Source organism: Aspergillus glaucus, assembly GCF_001890805.1.
Source record: "Aspergillus glaucus CBS 516.65 unplaced genomic scaffold ASPGLscaffold_19, whole genome shotgun sequence".
In the NCBI taxonomy this organism is placed as follows: Eukaryota; Fungi; Ascomycota; class Eurotiomycetes; order Eurotiales; family Aspergillaceae; genus Aspergillus; species Aspergillus glaucus.
Window position 1 is genome coordinate 479,733 of NW_019170471.1, and position 21,425 is coordinate 501,157.

The following is a 21,425-nucleotide window of genomic DNA, read 5'->3' on the forward strand; positions in this document are numbered from 1 at the left end:
GTCGCGTCTAACGGAGACACGCTTCTCGACATCTCCAAACGCAAGGCGTCGCTTCTTTTCTATTTTACCCTTTTCTGTTCCTCTCCCCTCTCCACGCTCCTTTTCTTCTACAACCATTTCCTACCGCCTGCAGGTCGAACTTCAATTGCTGCATTTCACCATCTGACCGCCATTCTCGTCCTTTGTACTTCTTCTGCAACTCGCATTCCACTCGATTGCTCTTCATCCCACCGCTGCATACCGCGCATACTACGACCTTATCATCCCCTAGTCGACGAGACCCCCGCTTCAGATTGGCAGAAAGGGAATTGACACCTCGATTATCTTCCCAGCCTTGCTTTCTTTTCCATCCCATCCTTGCTCCGCGTCCCTCGATCTCCGCGTTCTTCCAGCCAATTTCAACTGCCAGCCGTCCGCCGCTCCCTGTCACTTTCTTCATCACCTTTTCCCCTGGTATACCAAACTCCTACATCTGCTTATGGTTAAATCCCATCTGGTGGAATGGAATCCCAGGACGGAATATCCGTCCGGCCCATGAGGCGTAAGTTATCCACACCCATTGGAAACTGTTGAAAGGGGAGGGGCTAACGTTTGCAATTGACGGATCACAGTGAAGGTACTTTACACATTCGACGATGCAAACAAGACAAATTGCTTGGCTCGATGGCCCAATCTTCTCGAACTCCAGACAGCTTATCTGGACGAGACGACCCAGATTGGCGTCGTCGAGCTCAAGACCTGCATTCAAGCCATTGTGTCCGCAAGGTTTGTCTTGGTTGTCATCATAGCACTCCCAATGCTAATACATTTCTAGTCCCGAACTAATAGCAAACCTCGGTCAAGATTACACGGTGTACGCCTACGATTACTCGGAATATGAGACGCCTCTGGTCGGACAGGGAATGTTATCATGGGTCCTTGCCTCATCCACTTCGAACCCGGATGCGCTCGATAGTCAGTCCAGGACCATGATCACCGGTCGAGTGTGCAAAAATGTGTTGGGTTTATTCTCGAAAGGTGCCCAGGAGACTTTGGAGGTTAAACTGCGTCTTGTGCCCGTTCCCACTGCTTCTCAAAGTGAATACTTTGACAGCATGCAACGATACCGGGAGCTCAGCAACATCATCCCCCATGGCTTCGACCCTCAGACATGGACGAACTATATCCGCCAGAATCCCGACATCCTGGCTGGTCTCAGGGCCCAGCAACCGGACCGGACAGTGTCCTCCCCTATGGACCATGCGGGTATCGAGAGATTCCACCAAATACTTAGCGAGGGGTCAACCCCGAGGGACTTTCCCGCTATGACTCCCACTGAGTCCTTCCGGGCTCTGTCCCCTGCCCAGTCGTCGGTATCATTTGTCCCGCCCAGCAGACACTCAACACCTGGAGGACAACACTCGTCGCAACGACAGTCACTCCAGCAGCAATCGCAGCCGCAGTCCCAACAACTGGAATCAGAAAACAGATCGTCGCAGCACGACCTGATTCGCCCATCGTCAAGTGCTTCCATGCACGACTCCGAGTTCCCCACCCAGATGTCGTTCGCCGGCCGCAGGGGGTCTGTTCAATCAGGCTATGGTGGTGGTGGTGAAGAGTTTGCCGACCCGCAACAACGCAAGAGAGCTAGGGTTTATCAGACAGGGCAGCCAGGGAAGTCCGACTTCAATATCGAAAAACAGCCAAGTTCGTTACGCGTAGCGGCAAGTACCGCTGCTTCCGTTCGCATTCATCGTCCGACGCCCCTCAATCCTTCCAGCGGTATCGTCGAAAACTCCATCGAGGAGCCCATTCGGCCGCCCACCCCTATCTCCGGCCCAAATGACATCCCCCGAAGAATACGACCCTTGACCAGTTCTCTGCGTGAATCCTTCCAGCCCAGCACCCGCTATACATCGCCGTATCCACCAAGTGACGATCAACCTTCCGGCGATCAGAATGCTCATTCCCCAGAGGAACCCCGGTACCACGGCCTCTTCGAGCCTTCATTCAGCATGCCTTCTTCCCCTCCCGTTCTCGATGGTGGGATCCCCACCCGCTCCAGCCCGAATCTGCCACACCTCGCCACAGATCCTGACTCTGGCTTCATGAGTGGAGGAATTGAGGAACTCCTTGATGATGACCTCGGCACGCCTTTGGATGACTGTACTGCTGGACTGTCAAACGGTACCACCCGGAACAAGCAAACCGTTCGATCTGCCATTAGCGCCAACTCGCCTGCCAGTGCCCCAGCAATTCCAGACAAGAACCAGAGCGACTATTTCTTGACCAGCGAGGCAGAACAGCATCCCAAAGAGTCTGCACCTCCGCTCCCGCGAGCACCCGCTAGTGCTTCGGGCTCCAGACCGTCTTCCCGGGCCAGCACTAGGCCGGGACCCAAGCCTCTGGCCCCTGCGCCCATCTCTCAGAGTGAACTCGAGCAGCTTTTGAACGCGGTTCCTGCAAGTGACCCAATACCGCCTCCCCCGCAGCCTACTTACAGCTGCACTGGTCCGATGAGTGATATCTCCGCTGCTGAAACGCCGGCACCAATTGTGATACCGGATGACGATGGTAAAACCCGTAGCAAAACGGGTGCACGGAGGTCAAAACAGATTCATGCCCGTCTTGACCAGTGTATTCGCAGTGGACAGGCCCCTCCTTACTGTGGGAACTGTGGCGCAATTGAGACGCCTACCTGGCGTCGAGCTTGGTTCAAGGAAGTTGTTGGCAGTGAGGAAGATGCCAACGAGCGCAAAAATGCGGACACCACTGTGTTGTTCTGGAAGGCTCTCGACCGAGATGACGAGGAGAAAGTCACGAAATTCCAAATTTGCAAGAAGACTCTGCTCGACAACGACAAGGACTTTGACCAGGTCTCTCTTTGTAATCGTAAGTGCTAACAGACGGAAGAAATGCCCCGAGTTTGCAAATGCTAACTTATAGATAAGCCTGTGGTCTTTGGCTTCAAAAGTTCAAGAGCATGCGACCTGAACACAAATGGAACAACAAAACGCAAAATGCGAACAGCAGCAAAAGAAAGCGATCTCAGAGACGCACTGGTCCTTTGTCGAATATGAACGCCGCAACCCGCATCCATCCACTCTCCGCAAAGCCCGCCGCGTCCTCCCCAGGATGCACTGATGCATCATCGCCAGCCGAAGAAGGACCTACTCCTCGTACGGAGAATGACAAGGACGACAACGAGGGCCAGAATCTGCCATCGAAACGGCGCCGCGCGAACAGCCTGGAACATCGGAAAGATCAAGATCCAATGGAAGCCCTGCGACGGGCAATCCAGTCCAGTCCGGTGCGGAATGCTCCGATGACAAGTGAGAACAGTCTCACACCGAAGCCGGTAAGGAGGAATCTTTTTCCTCCTCAAAATGAAGGGCCTCTGAAGGCGCTCGGCGATTCCATTGTGAACAGCCCACGGCGCAGCCCTCGTATTGCCTCTCGCGAGTCTGACAAGCGGCTTCAGGACAAGGAGAACCACGTGCCTGGGGTCCACAGCGATTTGGATTGTTTGTTCGAAGGGCCTGGTTTCGAGCTGGAATTCCCCGCGAGCCCAACGCCTAAGAGACGTAATCCACGTTTGGGTGATAAGCGACTTGCGCTGCCCTACAATTCGCCTACTTCTCGGCGCAAGGACGTCGACTCCTCTGACTTGAGCCCGACTAAGCTCACTGCGCAGAAGCTTCAGCGCATCCAAGAAAGTCCATCGCGTCTGAACAAGACTCCTAAGCAACCACGCTCCGATGCTTTTTCGTCGCTGCCTGGTAACTCACTGGACAATATCGCGGATATCTTTGAAGATGGTACCAACAGAGACGCTTCCTTTTTATTTGACACTTCCAAGAACGGCAACTGGGCCGACTGGATGGCGTCCGACTATGTATCTCCCATGGGATCCGACGCAGACCAACCGAACGGAGATGACCAGGATCTCATCAATCTGATTCTGTGTGATCCTAATTTCCAAAACGAGAACAATCCATTTAGCGATTCCGGTTTTTTTGGATCTGATTTTCTGGGTCTGGGAGTCAAAAGCAACGACGACAAAGAAAACCATGCAAGCCCCAATGATGCTTCGGCTTCGGCCTAACGACGTTAAAAGCTTTTTTTTATTTATTTTTTTTATAACCTTTCTATTCGATTCTTTATGCGATTTTAGCGATGGCGTTTGGTGGCCTTCTGTTTATTTATTCCAAGTCTACAGTGACTATGTTCTACTTTGTGTTACGAATTTCCTTTTGTTTAGGGGCTTGCATATGGTCTTGCATACGGTTAGGGTCTTGGTTAGGCCAGTTATCTGGTCACTTGATATCTCAATAAATAATATTGGAGAATACGCTCGATCCTTACTCTGTTCCTTGTGTAGTGTATATGTCTTCAGAATGGTGTGTAAATATTGGCTTCTTTAACCTTCACATTTACGTCTATTCAAGCTTGTGCCATGTATATCATTGCAAGTCTTCATTGTAGCTAAATCTAACCATAAACAACGCCATTACTCATTCGCATCATAAAAGATAGGCTTCAACTTGTGTGTAGCCTCGACGACCTTTTCATAGATTTTGTAATCTTCTCCGTCAGCACTCGTATACATCAAAGAGAAAGGTTCAACATACCACAATCAGCCGGATTCCCCCAATCCATCGTCCCAAGAACTCTCACACCAAGGCCCTGCACTCATTAGCTTCAATCCTTTATACCATGCAGTCCAAATAACCGGGGATGGGAACATACACCCCCCTCAAGATCCATAACCTTCCCAACAACCTCGACCAACTTCCCCATCTGCAGATGCGAGTCCGGGCGCAGAACAAGCGTAACATCCCCGTTTCCACCACATGTTATCGTCGCTGTGTCGCCGTGCAGTGCGGATACAGTGCCGAGCAGGCGGATGGTGTGTGTTGAGGGGGCGCCGCTGGAGGGGTGGAAGGCGTGCAGGTGCGCGGGGAGGACGCGGGGGGTTTGGAGGGACATTTTGCTTTTTCTGGGTGTGGACTGGTTTTGTTCGGTAGGAGTCGTTTAGGGATTGTAAATTAAGAGAAGGTACTCTGTAGAATATGTTGGTGTTGGTGTTGGTCACTGTAGCTGTAAGTTGGATGGTGGACGAAGCAGTGGTGTCGCGCGCGACGCGTGGGCACGTGATGATAGATTGATATTACCAGATTGGTCACTATTCAACGGTTTACAATTGCGCTGATGTTTTACCATAGATATCAAGAAATACAGTGAGAATACATGTTAGCAAGCCTTATATCCAGCATCTGTTTTCCTTTTCTCCCTTTTCCCTCACAAGAATAAATCTTTTATCGCATAGCCCGTCACGTGACAACCTCGGACGTCAAATTATTGATAGCTCCGATACCAACACCACGAACACCACCCCAATCTCCAAACATCCCAGCCTCCAAAAACAAACAGCAATGCCACCCCCCCTCCCTTCCCACCACCGCGGCATGACCGCCAACCCAACCCGCCCAGCCCGCTACCGCCCTGGAAAACCAATCGCCGAAGAACCGTCCTCAGACGAAGAAGAAGACGAAGAAGACGAGGCGGCTATAAAATCGAGAGAGGAGGAAGAGAGGGGGAAACACGCGGAGGTGCAGAGGCGACAAAGACAGCAGCAGGTGAAGCAGCCAAAGGCGAGTTCGTTTCCGGCGGGCGCGATTACGAAGGGTGTTCAGGGTGTGAGGATTGAGGAGCAAGAGCCGGATGATGAGGAGGGGTTTGTTACTGAGGATGAGGAGGATGAAGCGCCGGCAAAGGTAGTGCCGGGGTTCACTGGGGTGCAAGCACCTGCTCCTACAGTCAAAGACGAGGACGAGGACGAAGACGAGGAGGAAGAGGAATCAGAAAAAGAAAGTTCCGAGGAAGAAAGCTCCGAAGACGAACAACCACGAGTCCTCCTCCGACCTACATTCATCAAGAAAAACCAGCGCAAACCAGACACCACCCAAGACACAACGGAAGCAGACACCGCCGCCGAAGCAGAAGCCCAGATAGCACAACGGAAGGAAAAAGCCGACATGCTGATCCGCGAACAACTCGAGAAGACCGCCCTAGAACGCAGCGCTGCAAACCGCCAATGGGACGATGACGAAGCCGAGGTCGCGGAAGAAGCCGCCATCGATGATACGGACGGTCTCGACCCGGAAGCAGAGCATGCAGCATGGAAACTCCGGGAATTGAAACGTGTCAAGCGCGAGCGGGAGGCGATTGAGGAATCCGAAAAGGAGCGCGAAGAGATCGAGCGACGAAGGAATCTCACAGCGGAAGAGCGCGACCGCGAAGATCGGGAGTTCCTCGCGAAGCAGAAGGAGGAGAAAGACGCTACACGCGGACAGCCGGGATTCATGCAGCGGTACTTCCACAAGGGTGCGTTCTTTCGTGGTGATCTTGAGCGCGAGGGACTCGATCAGCGGAATGTCATGGGCCGGAGGTTCGTCGACGAGGTCTCTCGTGAGACACTACCGCAGTACATGCAGGTGCGCGACTTGACGCAGGTCGGGAAGAAGGGTCGTACGCGGTATCGCGATCTTAGGAGTGAGGATACTGGTCGTTTTGGTGAGGGGTTGGACGGACGTCGTCGTCGTGATGGACCGCCGGTTGGGGTTACTGATGAGCGGTTTATGCCGGATCGGGGTGATGAGAAGACTCGTCCAACGGGGGCGAATGCTAGTGCTGTGAGGGAGCGACGGAGGTCGAGGTCGAGGTCGCGATCATTTTCTCCACGAAGGGACCATGGAGACTCATACAGACCTGGTGGCGGTGGGAGGAAACGAAGTCCTTCTCCGTATGAGGATCGGGACAAGCGTAGACGGACGGAGGCATGATTCAGTGTATAATAATTGCTGCATATGGCGTTGGGGAGCATTGCATGGATATATCTAGGTTACCTATACGTTTGAATCTACTGCACATATTAAGACTTTTCAATTAAGCAGCCTGCTTAACGCCTGTAGATAGGATATGTACTTTCTACCTTATTTAACACCCGCCTTTTCCAACACCACCTCCCTCTCCATCACACTCTCCCCAAACCGTAACAAGAACACCGTCCGTCCCGGCCACATCTCCGACGGCTGATTATGCGCCGACACCTTCGCCTCAAACCCACACCCATCACAAACACCCTCGATAATCCCCGCGACAAACGCAGCACAGTTCAACATGCTCATCTCTCGCGGCACGCTGATATACGTATTCACCATCGGATCATTGTCCGTAATCATGTATTCGTTCGGGGTATCAGGGGAGACGGAGTGTTCGAGGGCGTCAGCGGGACGGTTGAAGAGGAGACGCCAGAGGGGGCCGTGGATGAGATGGAGGAGGGGGAGGATGCGAAGGGGACGGTTGGGGGGTGAGGATGTTGTGGAGGAGGAGGTTGAGAGGGCGGAGGCGGAGGAGGATGAGGACGAGGAGCCGGCGATGGTGCGGTAGAAGAGGAGGTCGAGGAGGCGGAGGCCTAGGGGGTAGCCTTGTTCGTTTAGTCTGCGTTCATCGTTAGTATCTATCTGTCTGATGATTTCTGGGAACGGGGGATTACCGTCTCTCCAAATCCTGAATACCCGTCACCCGCCGTTGAGCATAGGTGACCATCTCTGAGAAGAGGAAAGCAAAGCTAGCCCGGCTGAGCTCTGCATTGCGGCTGCGATTCAGATGTCTGTCGTAGATGGTTTTGCGATTCGAGGGTACGCGCAGGCCGGGGCTCGATTGTGAGGCGGTTGGAACGGGAGCGTTTTGGAATGGAGGCTTTTCGGCAGGTGTTGTGTTGTTAGGTCCGCCTCCAAAGGACATCATCGAGCCGTGTCTGGGGTGTGCCATGGCGCTCTGTATTGGGGTATCGAAGTCGGAGAGGTGATGGTGGTTGCGGTGGAGTTGTGGTGATGGAGGAGACGGAGTTCAAGACGGAGGTCAATCGAGAACGGAGTAATAGTATGAGGTGATCAAAGAATCATTGCATGTTCAATCGACAAGGAGGTTCAACAATGAAGAACAATGAGAACAGTTATTGACTGTCTATGACATTTGGAGGTTGAAGTGGAATAGAGTTGACTCCTTTTGGTTACTCCGATATCGAGATACGGAGACGTAAAGCGCCATGCGTGCACTTTAATACAGACCTACAACTACGACTGAATTTAAAAGCAAATTGACAGAACCGAGTCCATTGGATATTTTTGCATTGTTCTAACAGCTATATACGCGGACGTTGAGCCTGGGGAAGCACAGTACAGACTACTCTGTACTCCCATCCTAAAACCCTCTCTATCCACCATGACAACCACCACATTTGTCCAAAGATCCTGTTCCCGAGCGCGCACATGCGATACAAAGCAGCAACAAGTTGCCCGTACAGAGTATTAGGGCGTGAAGATGTACCTGAACTTAAGACTTGTATATGTTAGCAATGGTCCATCTCAACTTCAAACAGAGACAGCGACAATGCAAAAGCAAGCAACATGGAGTCAGACATCCAAGGAAGAATTAGCGCTCAACGCCGTCTAGAATGGGTTCAAACGACGACTAGCGTGGAAACTGCGAATGTAGGAAAAGTTTTCATCATGCGAGCGGAGCTCGCCATGTTGCTGCAGAAAAAGAGAAAAAGGAATAAAACTCACCAAGTTAGTAGACATAACCACTGCTTTATGGCATTATTGAGCAAGAGAGAGTATGCATTTTACTCCCGAGCTGTTGTGCAGCTGTGGTGGAAAGAGTGGTTGAAGAGGAAAGGAAAAAAAAAAGTCGAAGAAAAATTTCGGCGGGTTTTTATAGGGCGGTCTGGCTGCCCCGGAAACCATCGTGAAAAAAAAGACGAATCTTCTAGAGCACTTCAAGAACTGCCCCTACTATGAAAATTCATATGTAAATATATCCAAAATAGAACAAGATCAATGCAACGCTTTAGGCTTTTGTCGAGAATTCCAATTCAACGTCTTGGAAATGCTATGCACCCAATCCTCCCCGCGTTTCCCCTGCGGCAGCACATTGGCAAATGGATACCGCGATGCAGATACTGTCACGTAGTCTCCGGGGTGTAATTCGATTCTGTCATGGTTAGCTTATTACTGCAGATATGCAGATGGTGGAAATACCTCTCCCGTCCATCAAAACTGGCCCACGAACTGGTCCGCGCATCATAGGGCACTCCCATTCGTAGCACAATGGTATCCGGTAAGATAATTGGCCGGAACGACAACGTGTGAGCGCAGATGGCCGTAACCAAAATCACCGGGTTCTCAGGATGCGACAATGATCCTCCAGCGGCCAGGTTGTAGGCCGTCGAGCCGGTAGGCGTGGCGATGCAGATTCCATCTGCAAGCACTGTCGTGAAGTGCTCATCGTCGCCAAACAGTTCGATTTGAGACATGGCTGCAGATGTCAGTGTCCAGACTCCACAAACACTCAAGAGTCACGTACTTGGATTTGGTCCACGGTCCAGGACCACGTCGTTCAAGATCTGAACAACCTTGTCTGGTGTATGTGTCAAAATACCCTCAACCTCCTCGCCTATCAATTCCTCAACCAGATCCCGCTTGTTGGTCTCTGAGAGCGCCTCTTTGGGTTGCGGATTGCTCCGCATTATGGTACACTCGAACCGTAGCCGCAGACTGACCACAACGCCATCCCGAAAGGCCGTATCTAGCGTGTTTTGATAGTCATTAAAGTCAAACTTGGTCAAGAATCCCAGGGATCCCAGCGAGAACGACAGAACGGGCGGAACAATGCGCTGGAAAAGCCAGCTGGTATATAATACAGTTCCATCTCCGCCCAAGGTGATAACAAAGTCGAAGAGGTGCGGATTATCCAGCGCCGACTTTGGATCCCAGTACTTGAGCCGCCTCTTGGCTGACGGCTCCTCCTCCTCCAGTTGCCATGCCGCAAAGTCGGGATGTGTCTGAAGTCGCTTCTCAATGTAGACAATGTACTGGGTGTCGCGCTGGTTGGACAGCAGCCACTGAGTGACCTTGCGAGTCAGGCTAATGAGGGACTCATCGTGAGCCTTTGTGACGAGAAAGACGGTCTTGACGGTGAGTTTCAGCCTAATACTGCCCAGTTTCTTCGACAGTTTGCGCACATTCCAAGCCATGTCGGACAGCTGACGCTTGGTCAGGTGTCGAGATTGTACAATGGTCGGAGTTCCCCGTCCGCCAATGGACTTGGAACCCAGATTCACGACAGGTATTGCCTCATCACCGGCGGGCAGGGTAGTATCATCGAGGATGGCAGGCTCGTCAGCACTGGGGTATCCCCTGGAAGGGGCAACCCATTCCCCAGCTATGAGGGAATGGACGAAACATGCCGTTTTATCCTCATTTTTGTCGATCTGGGGTTTTGCATGATAATTATCAGCGGCGACGAGGGAGGATTTGCGACGGTGACTGGAATCGGGGTAGAAGACGACTTCGAGCTGATTTTGGGGATCGGTGTCGCAGACGGACGACCCATCGCTCTAGCTTGTTAGTATTTTATTTAATTTGATGAGTATATAATTAACCTACTATTGCATCTGATAGTCGTTCGTTATCCATTATCAGTGGTGAGCAGCGCAAAAAGCGCGAGAGTTGAATAGTGGCGGGCGGGAATTGAGGAGATTACGAATGACATCACCGCAGGATCTATTGAACTGAGATTCAGATAGCCTCCAGTAGTTGCATTATGTTGTTTTCAGGTTACATTCTTGTTAGTGTCTACTCTATGTACAGAATACCCTGGACAGTCTCTTAGTTGCCTCGTATGCTGGGCTGTGCGCTAGTTGGTGAGACAGTCGAGGCATCACAATATCAACCAAGACGGGTGTCGCTATAACCAAGACAAGCCCCTGTCCCTGTCTCTGCGTTGTCTAGCGCTGACTCTGTGTGTGTGTTTGTCTGTCCGGATTTAAAAATGAGTGTGACTGTAAGTCTGTATCGGTGACCGGTCAATGTAACCGTCTAGAATAGGAAATCAGCATCCAGCACAAGTCAGGTGACTTCACATGACCCCTGAATGCAGCTGACAACCCCCACTGTAGTACTCCGTAAGAGTGACTATACTAAAAGTAAGACGGAGATGATTCTGCACTAGTAAAAGTAATACAAGTGCCATGTGCATGCATTACATTCCTGCATTAAGGTCGGAGTAGCGTCTGTGCCATGCTCCAGGATACAGCAGACGCAGCACCACACATGCCACCAATCATATAGTATTGCGTATCCGACTTCTTACTCCGGAGTACCTACCGGACCACTCTGCCGACAAGTACATGTCCAGGACGAGTAATATAAGTTACTGATAAGTGATAGTCATAGTGGCCGATCAAACTCTGACCTTTCATGATGTGATTCAGTAATGATTCCGAGCCTGATCCTGGCCACCGCCATTCCCTTTCGGACCCTGACTAGCGCTAAGGAAATTATTTTATTTTATTTTATTTTATTTTTTTTTTTTGCAGTTAATACGAAAGCGAGAGAAAATGCACCCACCCGGTCCGACTGCAAATCCTTCTGGAATTTGTTCTGTTCCAATTTCTGAGTCCAACCACCCCCCATCTGCCCCCTTAGTAGTGGAGTCAGTCATGTCCATCCATGCCGTGGCCGGTTTGTCCGTTTGCCGTCGTCCGGGTCGTCGTCGTCTTGTCCTGGTAATCTCCGGAAGTACTACGGAGGTGACTTCGGAAAATGTTCCTGATGGTGTGAGTGATGACTGAGTCAATGATGTTGAAGATTATTAAGACCCAAGTCGTAAAGAACCCCTGGTCTTGTTGTTGTCACCCTTGCGTACCAAAGGACGGAAGATTCGGTTCTTTGGATCGGGGGCGGTTGACGCGTTGGGCAGATGGGATATGGGATCGGTGGAGTTACGACCACCGTGGTTGGTCCCATATTAATTACCTTCAAGTTAGTAGTGATAGTCGGTTCCATTGTCAGATTAAAGAAATCAACCATGTTCATCATTGGTCCATCATATGCGCCCATCGCTGTTCGGGCTCCGACTCCGTCTGGGATACCTCCGGATGATGGACCATGCACCAATAATCTCTCGCTTGGTCGACTCACGGGCAGCAACTTTGTGTCCATCCCTGTGTCATCTTGGATTATCATTACAGAGAGACTAGTCCAGAATATCTCCGGAGCCTACCCGTTATGCGCCTTGGCCACCTGCCGCCTACTTCTTAACATGCCTGCCTGTACTCCGTATTTGTACCTCCTTCCCTACTAATTATCTATCCATCTTCTCGCACCTTTCTCTCCATACCATACGGTTACTACGTCTACTACGTCTACTACGTCTACTCCTATATAACTCTCTCGACCGTACACATGGCCCACTGGCAACCCACTTTTCAATGGACGCCCTCCTGGCCCACCTCCAAACCGCATAGCAATACCGCTGCTCCGGCTAACAGACGGAGAGCTATCACCACTGCCATGTCTTCCTCTTCCAATATGTACCCTTCTACCGATCCCAGTCCAAGTTATGGCCCCTCCTTCGATTCAACATTACTTCGAAGAGGCCGTCGCTCTCGTCCAATGAGCTGGCATCCCGCCGGCCATACAACACCGAACTATATGCCACCCTCCACCACCGCTTCGATGAACCTCTCCGCCATGGCACTCCCTCAACAAATGAACGATGACCCTCTTTTCTACACTGATGATATGATCCTCCCATCAACTTCATACTCGCTATCTGGTCTTCCTCTCTCCGACGAGCCCCTCTCCACCATGGCGCCGTTTTTGCCGATGGATGATGGTTCGCAGGTCGAGCCTTCAGCCTGGGATGGCAGTGTGCCTGATCTGTCTACCACTTCCCATCTCTCCGATGCTTGGTCGTTTGATATGATGTCTATGAACAACAACATGCCTTCGCTGGACGCCACATCCGGATACGACAGTGTTCCGTCTTCGGGTGAGGTGACCGGGCCTCCGACTCCGGATCTGCTTCCCATGCAACCGTTTGAGCCTGAAACGCAAGAGGATGCGGATGAACTGGTTGGAATGGGACTCTACAACCAACCGGAGAGTTTCAACGGCGGCGTTCTGGGCAAGGGACTCAAGTTGGAAGAAACATTTACGCCTTCGTCTCTTAACAACGCCAAGGATGGCGAAGATGATGATGAAGAGGCAAACAACGACCAGTCCGTCCAAAGGACACCGGAACAGCCGCAGTACTACGAACCCCTTAAGAACCCGGTAAAGCCGGACATGAACCTGCTGTCTCAGTCATTCCTTTTCGACGATGACTCTTCTTTTGACCAACATATCATTACGGACACGCAGCCGTTCTTTCCTCTTGAACAATCATGCATGAATTACGGATACGGATGGATTTAACGACAATTACGTTTTATTATTGCATAGCGAGGAGTTTATGTTTTATTTTCTATATTTAGCTAGGCGTTTAGCATACATACATGAGAGGATACCCGGGATTGGATGATTACTATTTGACTTCTCATGTAACTACACATTAGCTCAATACATCATCAATTTAGCATCAAGCAACTTCCATCCTTTGTAAGCTGTTATTGGACCATGGACTAGACCGCGGGGACCATGTTCATGTGCACAAGTGCATCCCGCGCTTCGACCCGGAGATCGCTCAACGGAAGGAAGACAGCAGGATTGCGATCCTGTGGTAAAGCAGCACCAAACAATTCACCCCAAGTGATTTGAATCGGAGACTCCGATGTGTCTGGGAAGATTTTCTACAGCTTATCAGTCAAGATCGTTACAAGAATGAAGACCACGTACCACCTGCTGTCGTAGGTATGGATTCCCCATGGTATCCCTGGCATATACCCCCGCGAAACCTTCCACTTGGTTCGTCTGTTTGCCTTTTGCGACCAATTGAGGAGTATCACCACGTTCACTTCCGGTCGGCCTCCCACTAACCACAGCTTCGTATCGTCGAGCATGCGCGGCCATGGCTCGGACCAGCTAGTCTCGATCACGAGCGATGGATGGTGCTGATCGTTCGGTCTTATCACAAGATCTGGTGTCTTTCTTGAGTCTTGGTACGGAGCGCCAAAGCGGGCGTTGACTGCTTTTTATTAATAAATGTCAGTGCAGTGGAAATGATACTAACTTTGGTTTGTGATTAGTTTGAGTAGCCTCGATTCTTCTCGATTTATCAGATTATTGTCTCTCCAGTCATACATTTCTTGTGTGAACCAGTTGAGATGGCATCCGTGGATTTCTGGCGGCGCTACTTTGATCCACAGCACCTGTGTGAGGGAGTTGAAATTGATACTTGGTCTGGATGACCCTATTTCTTCGTGTTCGATTAGTGAGCCAGTGATCTGAGATCCCCCATTCTGGGTTGACGTTATTGTAGACGAGCTCTTCTGAGTTTGTCGTCTTGAGGATGTCATTTTGAACTTTGGTGAGAAGATCTTGTAGTGTATGATACTGCGCGGCATCCTGCGCATTAGCGGTCATAGTAAAAAGTGCTATGAGTATCAAGATAGAGCAAATAAATTTCTAACTCTATCTAACGAGTAAGGCGAGTAAATACATACCTTGCGTATAGACACGGAGAAACTATCTCCCCGGGACAACAATGACCCGATCATATCCGCAAAAATCAGTAGCAGTCTTCTCTACAGAAATAGGGTTGTAGATACATAATTCTATTTATTTCCGTATAAAAGAAGCATGGCAAAAGTCGTCTTCACACCCTGGAAAACCCAGGCTCAATTGCTCGCGGTGCGAGACCAATTCTATCCCCCGCCGTCCTATGATGGACCGGATTTGCGCTCTCAGGCTTGCGCAAAGGTATCTATGTCTTCTCTCTTTTTTCTCTATATGAATAGTTGTTGATTTCGTTAGGTGTCGATCTGGAAACTACGAGGAAGCCTTCCTCATCCCGTCGAAGCAACGGCGTTATTAACAGATGCGATTCTGCACGACGATGCCGGGAAAAATTCTGTCTTTTCTATTCGCGCGACCTATGCTGCTGCTTTTTGCCGGTACGTTCACTGTCTCTTAAAGGAAGTAAAACGATACTAACTAATGATAGATTCGTGACCGGCCTTGTCGACGCTAAGATCCCTGGCATGAGAAAAACCATGTTCCAGAGGGCCATTGACCTCGGTCTTCCGGCTTCGTTTGTAGAGTTGCGGCACGAGGCTACACATCGCGAACTTCCTTCGTTGATTGTGCTCCGGAATGCCACTCAGCGATCTCTGGAGTGGTTGTGGGATTATTACTGGGCCAAGGTTGATCTGCATGCCACTGCTACTCCTCCGGTTTCAGCCCCGGTTCCAGCTGATGCTGAGGAGAATGGTGGCGATGACCTAGGAGTCAAGGAGAGTATTCGGGATACATTGAGTCCGTTGGCGAAGGGTGAAGAAGGTGAAGAACAGCAACCACCGAGGAAGAAACGCAAGGCTCAGTACCAGACTACTGCCGCGACACAGCTGGTGTCGATATGTAAGGCTTCGCGGAAGGGGGCTGTTGTTCTGTCGAGAGTGCTGTTGGATGAGTCGGTGTTAGTCCCTGCTGGACGGAGGTAAGCATCTCTTTTGCCACGGTGAAGAATGATATGCTAATGGCATACAGGCTAGGAGACTCATTACACGACACCTTTATCAAATGGGAGCATCTCCTGCAAATGATCACGGAGAGCCATTCTGCATTCTTATCAACCCTAACGGAGGAAATGGTTAACGATCTTGCATTCTCGACGCAAACTAAAGATACCAAAAATAACGCTTACCACGAAGCAATCTACACCTGGTTGGACCACATCCTACGCTCGACCGAGTGGAAGTCCAGCAGACGGTTGCTTTCGTTCAGCTACCTCCTTGCTGCGTGCGAGGCAAACCCGAACCATTGGACTGATACGCTGAAGAAGGTTCTGTTCAAGGAGGAGGCGAAGAGGACTAAGGGAGCTGTTTCTGTGTCGACGCAGACGCAGACGCAGACTGAGGCAATGATTGTAGATGGGAATGCAGATGCAGATGCGGGCGCGCTGCGGGAGCTAGGGTGGGAATCATTGGAGTTGTGGGATAGTCGGCCATTGGGTGTTGCTTAGACACCATGTCATTGAATGTAATATATACAGCATGTGCAGCACCTGAGCACCCCTTGCTCATAACAGGATACCCCAGATCATATCTAACAAGATTCCAATTTTGCATCAGACAAAGACAACGCAATGCAATAAACTTCATTCTGCACATGTTGCCCAACGTCTGCACTGCATACCATACTCCCACCACGCCGGGACATCCCCTGCGTACTCTCAATCGAGTATATGCGAGTTCTCCATGCGAACGATATATCCTGCAGGCTGAGCCCCGTGCGTATGTAAACGGTGTGATTCGGTAGGTCTGCTAGAGGCGTACCTTTCATGCCAGAGTCAGCATTCAGCATCTTCTATCTGACTTCAACGGCCATCTCTCTCTGGCTCTACATACATTCATCTCCGCGGACAAGTCACGTGAGATTACTAAGATTGCCGTCATTGCTGAACAATCCCTCGATTCTCATAGAAGCATCCATAGTACAACACCCCGCATATGATAAACAGCTCTGTTGTATTTCCCTCACCGTCGATGACTTTGACGCGCGCATTAATCAGACCGTCTATTCGCCTCTGTCAATCCCGAGCCCCAAGAACGCCACAGCAGACTAGAAAAATGCACGTCCATTCGATCCCGATGTGTGAGTAGCCAAAATATACATGTGCATACTCGGCATGCTAATCCAGACTCAAAGGGACCGGAAAGGGCAATAACTATGCCTATCTGGTGACCGACGAACCGACAAAACATTCCGTGATTATTGATCCTGCCAATCCGCCAGAGTGTGTCTTCCCCACAGGTGTAGAGTACCGCGGTAGACGCTGACTAGCCAGAGTTGCGCCGGTGCTGAATTCGCAGATCAAAAACGGGACGATCAATCTTACTGCCATTGTGAACACTCATCAGTATGTTACTCTCTTTCACTTTTACGTTGTCAAAAGCTGACTCTCCAGTCACTGGGATCATGCCGGCGGGAATAAGGAGATTGTAAGCTACATATCCATGGGAAATAAGCCACATACTAACGAAATCAGCTTAAACAATTCGGTACACTCCCTGTCATCGGAGGAAAGGATAGCGCATCCGTGACGACGACTCCCAAGCATGGTGAGACATTTAAGATCGGCGAGCGGATTACGGTCAAGGCTCTCCACACCCCCTGCCACACTCAGGATAGCATCTGTTACTTTATGGAGGATGGTGATCAGCGGGTGGTGTTCACAGGGGATACCCTTTTTATTGGAGGTGGGTCTTCGTTCGTTCATCACTCTTTTTGGACACGATGATCTAATCCATGACAGGATGCGGCCGTTTCTTCGAAGGAAATGCCCAGGAGATGCACAAGGCGTTGAACGAGACTCTCGCTGCGTTGCCGGATGACACCAAGGTCTACGTAAGTAGTGTCCCATGTTACAACTGGACACGGCTAACAGAAACAGCCCGGTCACGAGTACACAAAAGGAAATGTCAAGTTCTGCATGGCCGTTTCGGAGTCCGAGCCAATCAAGAAGCTGCAGACATTTGCGGCGCAGAACCAGCAGACGCAGGGCAAGTTTACCATTGGTGATGAGAAGTTGCACAATGTTTTCATGCGTGTCGATGTAGGTTTGTCCTGGCTGGTATGCGAGAGGAAAGCTGACGAGACTAGGACCCCGAGATTCAGAAAAAGACTAAGAAGACGAATCCAGTGGATGTGATGACGGCTTTGAGAGAGATGAAGAATGCTATGTAGGTTACATATTGTATATTAGTGTGATAATCGCATGTGAGTTCCCAGGTGAATGTTTAGCCTCGTTATTTGATAAACGTATCAGTGGATATGATGTTATTCTGTATGATCTTCTGAGGTGCATTTGAGTTGGACGGTACTTCGTCTCCCTATCATCGTCTTTCTATTTACATTTTGACCTAAGAAAATGTTTAAACATCCGATAAGCATGTATAGGGAGTGTATCTAGACCCCAGTGTCCTCTTGAGTATGACTTCATCGACACAGCTGTCTAGCCTACTCTCAATGGAAGTTGATTGTTGTTTTGAAAAGAGAGTTGGTCGGGTGGTGAATATGAGCCTCTAGGGCTATCCTCAGTTCGTGCCGTGAATGTACCTTCACTCATCACATACTCCCAGCAAGAACCCTTTGATTCATACAAGGCCTCATACCCATGATTGAACACCGGAAATACTGTCTACAGCTGGGCAGACGTCAGATGGTAAAGACAACTTGGGGTTAGCACTCCTCGTTCTTCATGTCCATTCCGAAAACGCAAGCCATCTCAGTCTGATAGACAGGACGCATCACACAATGTTCATTGAAGCCACCGTCGTGTCTGAATGTGGTACCAGGACCGTTAAACACCACAAACCCATGGCAGCTGTACTCACCTCGTCCTTTTAACTTCAATATGGCGAGAAAAACGAAATGAAGGAGCCGATGAGGTTCCCAGAAGACCAAGCGCAAATAGCAACATCCTCGAACATATTTCTCACCTTGCCGGGGGTATTTGAAGGGCCCTTTCAGCGAACGAGTTGAAAGCTTCGCAGCGGAGATTAATAAAGTATGTTAACGGGTCTCTTACATCTGTTGCATCAAGCCTACCATTGTGGGTTGCAGAATCTCGAAGATAGGAGATAGAAGGGCTCGTCTCCAACCCGCAAGTTTCTATAGGCTACTCAACTTGCGTTAAACAACTACAAAAGCCATACGCCAGACTAGCGCCGGACGTCGAGACTCGTCATAAATTGGCTGCATTACCGCATCTCAAAGACAGGGAATATTTGGAAGGAAGACCTCGAAGCACTGTCGGTTGCCTGTTGTGCGAGAATCTGTACGCTACCGCATCAGCCGTTTCTTGACGAGGTATGAGCAGAATGAGCTGGATGCTAGTCGCCCAATGACCTGAAGGAGGCGAGAGGGATACTCGACCGACAGTCATGGATATGAGAAGAGCAGATTGGGTGTTAGGGCCAAATTCTCTGCAATGGAAGATCCCCGGGGAGAGCATGTGACAGCAAGCTTCAAGAACGAGACATGTGTGTATAAGGACTTGGCCTCCTATCGATTCAGAAAAGTTACCATTGACCCGGAGAAAGCGGATGGCCTGAGAAAGGAGACGGGTGACGAATATTGGCTCTCCGGAGAGAAACTTGAACGGTACTATCCGCAGACACCGCTCGCGAGCAAGTACCACCAATCCCTACTCAAAAGATCACATCTGCACTCACACATGGGCTCAGATAGCATCGGGACAGAGTAGGGGCGACCAAGAACCACTCATTTATCGAGATGAACATAAGTGAGCACATCGCTCACCTGGCAACGGGAATTTGCTGGGTCCTCCCCACTCAATGAATTTAAAAGCCTTGAGGCAGAGGCCGAAAAGATTATATCAGCACAAGACGACAACGACTTTCTTCAAATTTTTGCATTAAACATACAATCATGGGTAGCTGAGTTTAAAAAAGGGCCCGAGTCGACATACCAGTTTTTGAGGGTTAGTGATACCATTATGGTTATTTTCAGCAGACTCCCCAGTTGAATCATTTGTATTTGGCCTTCCAGCTGATCTTGAGTACAATTAGAAAGATTGAAGAAAGCACCATCATCCATTTTGAGTTCACCGGCATATCTTCCCTTGCCGGGTTTCGATAAACTGAACCCTCCATTTCCACTATTAAAGTGGCCTTTGACGCGCGCTGAAAGGGTTTCCGAGCTAAGATAGCAGCTATTGAGTATCATTCCAAATTTCCTGGGGAGGAGATGCTACCAGCGGAAATCATCACGTTCGTTGAAGGCAATCTCGTGGACAAGGCCAAGTTTGGCCATCATATCGGGGCAACCTGGTATGAGGTACGTCAGAGAAGCATATCTTTCATAAGTAACACTGTAACTCATTCTCATTATTGAGCCCAGAGGATTGCCCATGCCTTTGGAGAGAGAACCATGGATACGGAGGAATCTACTTCGACGTATCCTGCATTGCAAATGCTATTGCGCTTCTTTTGTATAGTTACCGCTACCTACCTTTGTTGACCTGAAACAATCGAACAAGCTGCCCTGGCATTAATTGAGTAAATAGGCAGCATGTGCTTCGCTCATATCTTTAGACTGTCATTTTTTACTGGCTGAGAAGTGGCTGAATAAATGCTTTTGCCCGTGGATGTAATCTGGACTACAATTTGACACCTAGCCATTGCTCTCTTGTGAACATGTACTTGAACTTTTGACAGCCAAGCCCTATGCCGACAAGACGAATGATAAACGATGTGATAACCTATTCCAACAAATGTCCCAGTCAACGGCATTATCATCGTGACGTCAGAAAAGTCGCATCTATATAGACAACCGGCTGCACCTTAACATAGCTTTATCAAGAAAGAAACGAATTATACGCATATAATGGACAAAATGACGACTTGCAAAGGCCTCCCCGTCGATGACAATGGAAATCCCGGTGACCCCTTATCGACCAAAAGCCGGGTGCTCGAGACTGGCGCACGGATGGTCCAGGATTTCACCCCGGTTAAGCAGATCTGCGCTCATTTGAATGCGTTCCATGTCTATGCGTCTGATCCCACGCGATGTGTCGAGGCGAATCACTACTGTGCGCATGTCACGGAGGGTATGCCGTTCCCCAGCTACAGGGTGTGGAATCCGATGTTGACATGGAATAGACGTCAGGCAATGTCTGCTCTACGAATCGAATAAACCCAACGCCAAACTCATCGGTATCGAATACATGATCACCCCGCGGTTATTCAAAACCCTCCCCGCGGAGGAAAAGAAACTCTGGCACACGCACGAATACGAAGTCAAAAGCGGGATGCTCATCATGCCCTCCCCAGCCGGAGTACCCAATGCCGCATGGGAAGCGGCCGAAACGGCAGAGATGGAGGACGTCATCCCGCTGTACGGTAAGATATACCACCTCTGGCAGGTGGACCGGGGTCATCCGGTGCCGATGGGGCCGCCGCAGTTGATGGCCAGTTTTACGTCGGAGGACAGGGTAAAGTTGGCGAATCCGGAGGGATTAAAAGGATTGGTGAAGGAGAGAGACGAGAGGTTTGGAGTTGATGTTTCGGTCAAGGCGCAGAAGAGGGCGTATATACCGTCCCCTGAGAAGGATCCTGGTGAGTTCTCTTATATTCGGGACTTGTGTGTGAAAAGTAGGCTAATGCTGTGACAGACGCGGATGGTATGTGGCGGTAGTAATTCGAGCATACAGGGGTCAAGTGGATTGCATCTGCATACGGAATAGAATGAGCTGATAAAAAGAAATTGATTGAAAAAAACTATGAAATATCTAGTACGGAGTAGTGTCTCCCTCTCACTCCCCAGCTTCCCAGTCCCATAATTAAATGGGGTCAAAGCTGAAGGAGATCGAACGGGATATCTCACCACGTATGGTATAGAGACTCGTGTTCT

General features: G+C 50.0%; 9 protein-coding genes across 9 annotated transcripts; 5 read left to right on the forward strand and 4 right to left on the reverse strand.

Moving 5' to 3' along the window:
- Nucleotides 1–66: 66 nt before the first annotated feature.
- ASPGLDRAFT_155395 (putative GATA transcription factor (Ams2)) lies at nt 67–4,242 on the forward strand. Its single transcript, XM_022542361.1, has 4 exons — nt 67–541; nt 612–765; nt 815–2,871; nt 2,931–4,242. The coding sequence occupies exons 1-4, from the start codon at nt 502–504 to the stop codon at nt 4,082–4,084; spliced, it is 3,405 nt and encodes a 1,134-aa protein (XP_022398138.1). The 5' UTR covers nt 67–501; the 3' UTR covers nt 4,085–4,242.
- Nucleotides 4,243–4,489: 247 nt separating this feature from the next.
- ASPGLDRAFT_132670 (putative ssDNA binding protein Ssb3) lies at nt 4,490–4,968 on the reverse strand (the record flags this gene model as incomplete). The annotated part of the gene is made up of 3 exons (XM_022541138.1): nt 4,490–4,566; nt 4,611–4,670; nt 4,731–4,968. The coding sequence occupies 3 exons, from the start codon at nt 4,966–4,968 to the stop codon at nt 4,490–4,492; spliced, it is 375 nt and encodes a 124-aa protein (XP_022398139.1).
- Nucleotides 4,969–5,138: 170 nt separating this feature from the next.
- Nucleotides 5,139–6,952, forward strand: ASPGLDRAFT_673226 (microfibrillar-associated 1 family protein). Its single transcript, XM_022549120.1, has one exon. It carries the CDS (start codon nt 5,415–5,417, stop codon nt 6,822–6,824), a length of 1,410 nt encoding a protein of 469 aa, XP_022398140.1. The 5' UTR covers nt 5,139–5,414; the 3' UTR covers nt 6,825–6,952.
- A 22-nt stretch (nt 6,953–6,974) lies between these two features.
- ASPGLDRAFT_132452 (trafficking protein particle complex subunit 5) lies at nt 6,975–7,815 on the reverse strand (the record flags this gene model as incomplete). Its single annotated transcript, XM_022541120.1, has 2 exons — nt 6,975–7,482; nt 7,538–7,815. 2 exons carry the CDS (start codon nt 7,813–7,815, stop codon nt 6,975–6,977), a joined length of 786 nt encoding a protein of 261 aa, XP_022398141.1.
- A 1,067-nt stretch (nt 7,816–8,882) lies between these two features.
- Nucleotides 8,883–10,523, reverse strand: ASPGLDRAFT_28264 (putative NAD+ kinase; the record flags this gene model as incomplete). Its single annotated transcript, XM_022543743.1, has 4 exons — nt 8,883–9,039; nt 9,087–9,363; nt 9,412–10,444; nt 10,494–10,523. 4 exons carry the CDS (start codon nt 10,521–10,523, stop codon nt 8,883–8,885), a joined length of 1,497 nt encoding a protein of 498 aa, XP_022398142.1.
- Nucleotides 10,524–12,049: 1,526 nt separating this feature from the next.
- Nucleotides 12,050–13,531, forward strand: ASPGLDRAFT_673712 (uncharacterized protein). The gene is made up of 2 exons (XM_022549127.1): nt 12,050–13,296; nt 13,339–13,531. The coding sequence occupies exons 1-2, from the start codon at nt 12,294–12,296 to the stop codon at nt 13,368–13,370; spliced, it is 1,035 nt and encodes a 344-aa protein (XP_022398143.1). The 5' UTR covers nt 12,050–12,293; the 3' UTR covers nt 13,371–13,531.
- Nucleotides 13,448–14,484, reverse strand: ASPGLDRAFT_673687 (uncharacterized protein). The gene is made up of 3 exons (XM_022549125.1): nt 14,062–14,484; nt 13,728–14,016; nt 13,448–13,681 (listed from the first exon to the last, which is right to left on the reverse strand). Coding segments are annotated over exons 1-3 (633 nt in total). The 5' UTR covers nt 14,405–14,484; the 3' UTR covers nt 13,448–13,680.
- Nucleotides 14,485–14,586: 102 nt separating this feature from the next.
- Nucleotides 14,587–17,977, forward strand: ASPGLDRAFT_76386 (uncharacterized protein). The gene is made up of 12 exons (XM_022549850.1): nt 14,587–14,750; nt 14,805–14,944; nt 14,995–15,486; nt 15,537–16,000; nt 16,231–16,278; nt 16,698–16,785; nt 16,837–16,908; nt 16,957–16,990; nt 17,038–17,248; nt 17,305–17,396; nt 17,443–17,604; nt 17,652–17,977. Exons 1-12 carry the CDS (start codon nt 14,631–14,633, stop codon nt 17,733–17,735), a joined length of 2,007 nt encoding a protein of 668 aa, XP_022398145.1. The 5' UTR covers nt 14,587–14,630; the 3' UTR covers nt 17,736–17,977.
- A 2,431-nt stretch (nt 17,978–20,408) lies between these two features.
- ASPGLDRAFT_38218 (OBAP family protein) lies at nt 20,409–21,209 on the forward strand (the record flags this gene model as incomplete). The annotated part of the gene is made up of 3 exons (XM_022544921.1): nt 20,409–20,622; nt 20,675–21,130; nt 21,187–21,209. 3 exons carry the CDS (start codon nt 20,409–20,411, stop codon nt 21,207–21,209), a joined length of 693 nt encoding a protein of 230 aa, XP_022398146.1.
- Nucleotides 21,210–21,425: the final 216 nt, after the last annotated feature.